General features: G+C 46.6%; 2 protein-coding genes across 2 annotated transcripts; one reads left to right on the top strand and one right to left on the bottom strand.

Annotated features, from left to right (window-relative positions):
• Nucleotides 1-2,690, top strand: GGS25DRAFT_516038 (uncharacterized protein; the record flags this gene model as incomplete). Its single annotated transcript, XM_049263151.1, has 3 exons — nucleotides 1-622; nucleotides 697-1,184; nucleotides 1,242-2,690. The coding sequence occupies 3 exons, from the start codon at nucleotides 1-3 to the stop codon at nucleotides 2,688-2,690; spliced, it is 2,559 nt and encodes an 852-aa protein (XP_049112021.1).
• Nucleotides 2,691-3,976: 1,286 nt separating this feature from the next.
• On the bottom strand, nucleotides 3,977-5,401 carry GGS25DRAFT_74215 (Gar1/Naf1 RNA binding region-domain-containing protein). The gene is made up of 2 exons (XM_049265991.1): nucleotides 4,923-5,401; nucleotides 3,977-4,786 (listed from the first exon to the last, which is right to left on the bottom strand). The coding sequence occupies exons 1-2, from the start codon at nucleotides 5,020-5,022 to the stop codon at nucleotides 4,191-4,193; spliced, it is 696 nt and encodes a 231-aa protein (XP_049112020.1). The 5' UTR covers nucleotides 5,023-5,401; the 3' UTR covers nucleotides 3,977-4,190.
• Between the last annotated feature and the right edge of the window lie 4,246 nt (nucleotides 5,402-9,647).

Here is a 9,647-nt window from a genome sequence, read left to right as displayed (position 1 = left end):
ATGAATCAGTCAGTCGCCGCTCTAGATCCAGGGGGAGGTGGAAGTGGAGGGTATCCCGGTAACGTTGGTGCATCACCAGGAGGAAACAACTATTCAAATTCACGACCGAATTCCGGTAATTACTTTGCGTACCACCAGCCACAGAGGCCTCAGGTTGATGACGAAACCTTGTCCAACACCTTAGCCAATACTCATATAGTTCCGCCTCAAACCGATAACTACCAAATCAACAATCGCCAACCTAAATTTACCGAGGAGTGGGATGCCAGCGTGAGAGGAGGATCCATCGCCGAAAGCCAGGCCTCCCAGCAGAATCACTATCAACATTCTACTATGCAGCGCTCCAATTCTATGTCGTCGCGACCTGAAGTTCTTACTACCGGCGATGCCTCGAGCACACACGCCATCTCCCTAGCGAGGGGCAATACCTTGAAGAAGAAGAGTTCGCTGAGAAGAGCTGGCAGTCTCAAGCGCAGTAGTAGTCGCAGGAGCATGAAAGCTGGTAGTGTTAGAAGCCTGGCTTTGCAGAGCTCCCACGACTCTGATGAAGTCCATAGTGCATTCTACTGTCCTGTGCCGACCACGGGCAATCCTACGGACATTCTCGCCAACAGATTTCAAGGTATGCTATGCTTACACCATTCTCCGCATCTATTGTATCGGTAATCGATTCTAACATTAGCAATTAATACACAGCTTGGCGCAAAACCCTCAAGGATCTCATTGCATACTTTAGGGAAATACAGTCGCACTACGAACATCGATCCAAGTCACTCCTCAAGCTTGCCAACGTTCTAAACAACACCTCCACGCCCCCGGGCTTCCTTTCGTCCGGCGGATTAGACGATGCGATCCAAATCCTGAGAAACTACCACAAGAATGCGATTTTAGAGGCCAATAAGGCTCGCGACATCGAAGAAGATGTTATTCTGGCACTGACTGGTTTGAGAAGTGATCTTAACCAGAAGATTAAGGAGATTAGGAGCTTGTCTAGCGATTTCAAAAACTCTGTCGAGAAGGAGATGGACGGAACTAGAAAAGCCGTCAACGCATTACAGGAAGTATTGGGACAGAGTGAACTGGACTCCTCCATGACTACGGGCAAACAGGATCCCTATCTTTTGCGACTCGCGGTGGATCGCCAAGTTGAGAGACAGCTCGATGAGGAAAATTATTTACATAAGGTAATGATCATCCGAAATTTGGTTGGTAGCGAGGGGCACAGGCTAACATGCTTACAGGCGTATCTCAATCTAGAATCATCGGGCAGAGAGCTTGAGGCAATTGTGGTGGGCGAAATTCAAAAGTCCTACAATGCCTACGTTGGCATTCTTAAACGAGAGGCGGATGCAAGCTACAATGCCATCGACGACCTCCGCGCTGGCCCCATTGCGATGCCCAAGGATCACGAATGGGTCAGCTTTATCCAGAGGGATGCGCAATTTGTCGATCCCGACGTCCCCATGAGATCTGCAGAGCACATTCATTATCCTGGAAGAGATCACTTTGCTTGCCAAGAGATTCGCGCAGGTTTGCTCGAGCGCAAGAGCAAGTATCTCAAGAGTTACACGGCTGGATGGTATGTGTTATCGCCTACCCACCTACACGAATTCAAGTCGGCGGACAAGACTCAAGCACCTATTATGTCGCTGTTTCTGCCCGAGCAGAAACTTGGCTCTCACTCCACTGAGGGCGGTTCGTCCAATAAGTTCATCCTAAAGGGGCGACAGACAGGAGCCATGCATCGTGGCCATACTTGGGTATTCCGTGCTGAAAGTCATGATACGATGATGGCTTGGTACGAGGATATCAAGGCCCTAACCGAGAAGAGTGCCGAAGAGCTAAGCAATTTCGTCCGAGGCCATGCTCGCACGTACTCACGATCCTCGCAGCGCACCACTAGTTCTGATGGCATGGTGGACGAGGACGATGACGAGCCCTTCTTGGTTGATCCTGCTGTCGCTACCCCGGGTTCTCGACAGGACTCTCTCCAGAACAGACCTGAGCCAGGTGGGCGTTTCCCCTCTGACATCCAGATAAACGCACAGAGAGGTTTACAAGCCCCACGATCTCCTAGCAGTGTAGGCTCGGGATATGCCATCAACGAGTACGCGATGGGCGGCGCGAACATGACGAACATGCAAGACCGAGATATGGCCGCAGCCATCGGGGCGGTACCGAGCAGCAGTTACAATGAGCCCTATCCGGGAAATCGGGCATCGCTGGTTGGTCAATCCTACGGCAATACGCCGAGCGTCAAATTGGAGCAGGCGCATAGTCATGCAGCAGTTATTGACCAAGAGGCGCGAGCAGATGGCGTGAACCCGTATAACGCAGAACCCATTCATCAGCGAAGTATGTCGAACAGAATGTCTGGCGTACCGGTCGTTATCCCCGGACCAGGGTCTACGAGCACCAACCAGACTCTAGAGTCTACCACTAGTCAAGATTCCGGTAACCCTGGCGCTTATGAGGTGGTTTCCGATGGTCAGCAGAAGTACGCGCCGGCTCCTGTAGCTTATGCTACTGGCAATGGTGTCATGAAGCCGCTACCTACACCTGCCACAGGCATGCAGTTCTCAGTTCAGAACGGACAAGCCAGACCCTATGGCGACAGAACGAATAGCATCCCCCATGTCCCTGGGGAGTACCCTCGAAGCACTCCCGGCGGAACGCCAGGCGTCTATTAGACGTATAGATTCCGAGCAACCTCTAAGAACCGCTACCTCTGGCCAAGCTCGCTGGTTTATTCTTCCATGAACGTCAGCCGACATATCACCAACGAACCATATACCGGAGCAGCTCGTCGATCGATAAAATGGGCGTGATTTAGTTCGATTTCTCCCCATTTTTAAGATAGGGGTCCGAAGCCAAACTCTCATTCTACTCTAAAATCCACTTGATGTACATAACATGGGAGATCCCCCTCTCCCCTTGGTTCTATTTCCTCCCGTCTTCTCATCTTCCTCCTCCTCCTCTTCCTCCTCTCTTCTCATTTGCTCGTTTCTTTCTTTCTACTTCTTCGATTCTTGCGCGGCGTTGGTCTTTTTCAGATTATTACCCTCCCCCCGAATTTTCTATACCTCTTGAATCTCGTTTTTACCCCCCGTTCGGTTGGCTGAGAAGGGGCAAGGAAGGAAAGGAGAAAGCCTTGGAAGTTGTGTAAAAAAATGGGAAAGACGAAAAAAGAGAGCACTGTCTCTGAAAGTTGAGAGGAAAATTATCTTCTAGATTTTCTGGAGGGGGACGTCTTGCTTGGTCTTTGAATGGAAATGGACGGGTTGGAATGCCGTTTGTTGGTGGTAGAGCAGCAGCAGAAAGTAGTTCTGAGGAGATGGAAAAGAGTGAGAGAGAGAGCTGGATGTGTTGAGTGCTTGAGGCGTAGTAGGTATGGCTACGGATATGGATACGAATACCGGTATAAACATTACTACCAAATATGAATTCTGTTGCATGCATTTATGGCTTCATCAGAGTTTGTGATGTTCATATGTTACTATGACTGTATTCCTGCGAATGTAATTCTGAATGGGCAGTGAGTGTTCTCGTTGAACGTTTAATATCAAATCTTAATAATTCAGCATCATCAGATGTAAGCTCGGGTATACTGAATCGCACTTGCAAGTATCATACACAGCCTACCTAATACCTAGGAAATAGCCAGGCAGGTATTCCTAACTTTAATACTCGATTCTTCTCTTCTCTTTCTCCCTCTCACCCTCTCTCTCTCTCTCACTCACACACACACACACACACACACATTCAAATTCACGTAAGACCAAGCAAGACCAGGAAAGACCTGTTCTGTTCTGCTGTTGTTGTTCTTATTGTTGTTGTATTTTTTTTTCAGAAGGAAGAAAGAAAGAAAGAAAAAAGATCATCAGGATTTCCCTTATCAAAAAAACGCCTTTCCCGTACTACCGCATGAATAGGCAATTATCGAACACGATGGATGATGACAAGATCGGGGGGGGGGGGGGGGGGGGGAACGCCACGCCGAGGAAGGGATTCGACTTTCAAGTCTTCAGAGTCTCCATGACGGGAGAGAGGGGTGGGAGGTCAGCTTCTTCTTAGAAGACAAGAAGATGTCGAGAGGATAGGATAGGGTAGGGTAGGGTATGTCTCCCTTTTGGTTTTTACTTTTTTCTTTTTCCCTGTTTGTTCTGCTTGGGGTCCAGAGAACCATCCCTTTAATATCGGCCTCCACCTCCGCGGCTGAAACCACCTCGGCCTCTGCCTCCTCCACTGCTGCCACCACGGCTGAAGCCACCGCCTCCACGGCCACCACCGCTACCTCCTCTGCCACCGCCGAAGCTACTTCCACCGAAACCGCCTCTGCCTCCTCTTGGCGGGCCACCACGACCCATTCCACGACCGCCTCGTATCGGGCCACCTCTGCTAAAGCCACGGCCACCACCAGCACCACCACGGCTGGGCTTCTTGACCTTGGGGGCACCTGGCGGGGGCTTAGGTCGGGGCAGGAACTTCTCGAGGGGGAGGAGCTTCTCGGAGCCGATGAAGAACTTGTCGCCAGGCTTGAAGGAGGCGGGCTGGATGCCCTCGGAGGGCTTGATGGTGAAGTAGACCTGGTTGATGGGGCCGAGGACCTCGTCGACCTTGCCGACGGCGGTCTTGTTCTCGAGGAAGATCTGCGCGTTGAAGTGCGGCACTTTGGGGTTGGAGCTCTCGCAAACCATCTCCCCCTCACACGCGTGCAGGAAGCTGCCTAGCTCCAAGATCGTGTCCGGCGGGCCGAAGTCTCGTTGTCCGAAGCCGCCGCGGCCGCCTACGAAGAAAGGAAAGGGTTGTTAGCTAACCTGGGTAGTTACCAAGGGAATGTGGGGGCTTTGGTAGTCCATTTCAATTCAATTGAACTGAAACGAATTGGGGGCTTCTGATGTGCAAAAGATATATAAACGTACCTCCTCGACCACCGCCTCTACCACCTCCAAAACCACCACCTCCGCCATAGCCACCACCACCACCGAAGCCGCCTCGTCCACGCGGCGCTCCTCTCGACATTTTTATTTTTGAAACTTCTGAGGAGAGAGGTCAATTGGGCGGGTTCAAGGTGGGCTTATTAACATATGTTGTGTTCGTTGACTTGGGGGGGTGTATTGGCCGTTTAATCACGTTTTTCGCGACTTTGCGAATTGGAAAGCTTTAAGAGAATTCTTCTTTTTTTTTTTTTTTTTGCTAATGGTTCCCGCACTTTTTTTTCTGGAGCCGGCCGGAAAAATATGGACGGGTGATAAGATAAGATAGCTATTCAGATAGTTACGTATGTAATCGATAAGCGTGGCATGTCTGTGCCTGAATAGCCACATAGTTACACTAGCCACAGGTTTGGCCGAGGCTTCAACTTGATTTTATGTATTGTATGTACATGTACTAATGTGATGCCATGTGTACTATGTACTTGAACAGTGGTCCATCATCACGCCAAGCCATACTATGTATGTACATAGTATGTTAAGCTTTTTCAATGTTATCAGGTCCTAATCGGAATCATGGATGGCGTCAAAATAGCATGTTTATAAATACGGAAAGAATGGCACTATGTAATGCTTCTTTTACGGTTCTATCCCCTCGAGACCCAACACCGGGCTTTTTAGCGCCCCCCATATTTTGAGCCTCGCTGGCGAATAAAATACAAGAGCTTGGACCTACTCTCCATATATTTATCTGAGCTTATTTTGAACATTTTGTACATTATTTCTAAGAGAAAAATCAATTAAACTTTTAATACTTGTACGCGTCTTTCTTTGAATATAAGGCATACCACTTTTATTAATAATTACATACCTTTCATAAAGAATTATTTATAGTAAATTAACAACTTATGTTTGATTTAGCTGGCTCCCTTATCGCTATCTTAAATATATTAAAACAAATAAGCAATATATCGTTATTATTAAACCTATCGCCGTCGGTGTCGTCGTTAATAAGGTTTCTCGAGCGTTAAAGGATAAGTACAAACGAGACCAAAAAATTAAGTACCACGCGTTGTTGCTACACGTAAAAACGCGCCTATTATTTGAACCGGTACATAGTCGATGGTAAAAAGCTGGTAGCGAGCTTGGCCTGTGTGAGGTTTTAGTGGGGGGCGCTAAAAAGCCCGGTGTTGGGTCTCGAGGGGATAAATAAAACTCACCAAAGCCATATCCAAAAATGTAAGCCAAGTCTTTTTCACATATGGGCGTTAAGCCGTTTTTAGTACGACTTACAGGGCTGAACAGAGGGGCAGTGAACTTTTGAGCTGGAACATTTGGGGAGCATTTTATGGATCCGTATTTGTTTTCTACGCCAACTTGGCACGTTGCGTTCCTAGATTCGCTTCGAATTGAAACCTACCAGCGGTGTGGGATGGGCGAGGTGGGATGGGTATGGGATGGGTATGGGATGGGTACTATGGGATGGGATGGGATAGGATGGCGCCAACCACATAGAGGACCCTGCTTAAGGACACACACGCACAGCTAACGATTATGATATGTAACTTATGTATGTACAATACCCTAGGCAGTGTAGTGTAGTCAGTACTAGTCACGTTCCCAAATATTGCTGCCGAATTCAAAAAGTTGTCTCACGCAAATGTTAGCCACCGGGGACGCCATCTATAATCTTACTCGTCGAGGGACGTTGGGGGATTTTAGTAGTACACTACTTTTAATACAGATAAAATGTCTTACGATTGCATAATAAGCCGTTATTGTACTACATAGAAGGTAACTACATACCTACATACCAGGTTTGTCATGTGAACTCTCACAGTTAATTATTAGGTACCTTGTAATACAATCTACGATTATCTACCAGATCTATCGTGGATAAGGTAATTACAATAGTTATCTGCTAAACCCTTAATATCCATAAGGCTGCGCACAATCGTCATCGCATTGGCATCATCGTTGATACTGCATGATAAGATAGGCAGGGAAGAGGGACGAATGCTGTTACCTATGTATGTATCTAGGATTCTAGGGCCTAGGCAAGGTCTCACGTTTGTTCCGACATAACTACATAGTTATATATACTCGCGCAGTGACACCCCAAACTCCATGAAAGCGCCCCCTGGTTTTGGACAGCTGGGTTTGCGCCTCTCGTGCGACGTTTATCATATAATTGAAGCAAACATGACGACGTTGTATCGACTATTTGTTGAGAAGAAGATCTACACTACACTTTGGAAAGGATCATTATAGGATTTTTGGGGGGGAAGGTCAGGCAACATAGTTTACCTAAAGGAGAGGCACGGTTGATAGAATGTGTGTGGTTGTGGGTACGAAAGTGAGACGAAAGTAAGCACTTTGTGGCCTTGGCTAAACGTTAGTTAGTTATGTATCTTATACCACATGGCATATTCCCCTGAACAACCTCTTCTTTTCCGCGGATTCATTAATTAACATGATATTGATACTATGTATGTATGTATGTATGTAAGCCCGCTCGCTACCTGCATAGTACTCTGGAACCATTCCTGTGGGCTAGTGCTAGTTATGTATTATGTATTAATGTACTTTCCATCCTCGACGTTTCCATCAGCGGCTTGGCAGATATGCTTTAAGGGTCTGGGCCCATCCCGATGAGATTAGAAAAAACCAGGGTGTTTTTTTTTTTTCTTAGGGTTGTAAATCTTATAGCAGAGCAGAGCAGCATCGTCAGATTCGTCACATAATATAATAGCCTACTAGAATGATACTGTACATAATCATGTCATACAGTACGATACAGAGCACCTAGTCTACATAAGCTACATAATGTACTATACTATAAAATAAAGCTAATCCTCCATTAGCCAAATTAGTCCATACCATAATCAAAGGATCGTATAATCAATAAGGCATCCCAAAAGTTCTAACTTAGGGTAGGCAGCACTGAAAAAAAAAAATGTTAGCCCGGGTATTTTGCTGTAACAAAATTCCCACCCAGACAGACATCGCGTAAGTGAAGCCTGAAGTGTCGATATATGACTGCTTTTCCCGAATGTAACATAATATTCCGGCAGATACACTAACAGGCATAAGTACTAAGCTACCTAATAGGTAAGGTGATAGATGTATACATATGTCAGTCAATGTGAGTTCAAGTTGCTGTGCCCGTACAATGCATAAAGTCAGATGCTAGCTATGCTGCTATGTAGCTGGCCATGGATATGTACTCAGCTATCTGGTATCTACAATGTAGTTATGTATGCTAGGCTTTCATCAATCATTGCCCATCAATAGCCAGCATTGCTAGGTGAGTGCTGGTCCCACCAATTATCTAGTTGGTCCCCACCTGCGGGGAGCATACATGTAACAATGCAACTTATTACCATCAATGATAAGTACTACATGTATGGCATTGCACCAATGAGGATGGGAGAAAAGCACGTATGTATATTGAGATGGGCATATGAAAGCGGAAGGTACGTTGTTGACTCTGTATGTGTGTATACCTAGTATAGTACGTACTATCATGTATGTATGTGAGTAGGTAAGTATATGAGTACCACATGCATACAAACACACACACCACACACACACACAACACACATATGTACAGTAAATGCACACATCTTTCAGCTCGGGTACATAGTATAATAGAATCTAGATAATATAGGGTAGGTAACTAATACTATCTTGGGTTGGGCAGGGATATAATTACGCTATGTACCTTCTAGCCTTCTAGGTAACTACTAGGTACTAGTAGGTAGTAGGTAGTGTAGTAGGTACTGGTTCTAGGTGCTGGGGTTAACAACCCAAACTTGAAGCAAGTGCCACTTGGGGGGGACCATCCCGTATGGAAACAGGTACCAGCCTAGTACATACAAAGTAGTAATTTCCCTTGGCCTCGACCCTGTGCCATACTACTACATACAGTACATCCTCAGTGGTCTCTTTTACATAGACCAACATAGACCAACATAGACATATCGAAGTATCGACCTAAGATTAGTTCTTGTACTAAGTCCTAGGGTAAGTACAGCCTGCCTAGGTACAATACAATAATAGTATTCATGGTAATAAAGCAGCTGACTTGCCTGAATATCATCTCGTCACGCCTCGCTTCTGTAATTTTTTTCTTCCTTTTGCCCCTCCTCTTTAACTATTCTCTTACAGTACATTGTTCATGCCTTTCATTGATCTTGCTCAGCCACGTCAACGGACTCGAGGGATGCTGCGTACTTCCGTACTATGACACGTTCGCTAATATCATCTTCGTTTCTGTCGTCCCTATCGTCACCGTCGTCGTCGTCGTCGTCGTCGTTATTGCTATCGCTACTATCATTGACCTGACATTTATTGCAATAAACCCCGCGTAACGTGTATCCGATAATATATCCCGTCGTTGATACCCACAGGATTTTCGGCGCATTCCCATCGCAACGTTCGGAGCGACTAAAAAACGACCAAGTCTAAGATAAGACGTATTAGTACAATACGCATAATTTCAAAATGAAGCGAAGAGAGGAGGACATCGAGTCCTCTGCACAACTACTGTCTTCCAAGGAAGCTCGTTCGTCGTCGAGCGAGGAGTTTGACTACGACGATTCAGAACCCAGCCAGCATTGGTCCGCACCTCTCCGATCACCACTAGGATCCGACAGGTTTTCCTTATGGCGCCGTTTCCAGTCTATACCAATACCCAATTGGTTTCCCGCT

This window comes from Hypoxylon fragiforme, assembly GCF_022984875.1.
Source record: "Hypoxylon fragiforme strain CBS 206.31 chromosome Unknown GGS25scaffold_10, whole genome shotgun sequence".
Taxonomy (NCBI): domain Eukaryota; kingdom Fungi; phylum Ascomycota; class Sordariomycetes; order Xylariales; family Hypoxylaceae; genus Hypoxylon; species Hypoxylon fragiforme.
The sequence above is the reverse complement of the archived record's forward strand: the minus strand, read 5'-3'. Positions and strand labels throughout refer to the sequence as shown.

Coding starts and splice junctions, on each gene's coding strand:
- GGS25DRAFT_74215 (XM_049265991.1), bottom strand. CDS start 5,022: ATGTCGAGAGGAGCGCCGCGTGGACGAGGCGGCTTCGGTGGTGGTGGT. Junction 4,787..4,922: donor TAGAGGCGGTGGTCGAGGAG/GTACGTTTATAT, acceptor CTTTCTTCGTAG/GCGGCCGCGGCGGCTTCGGA.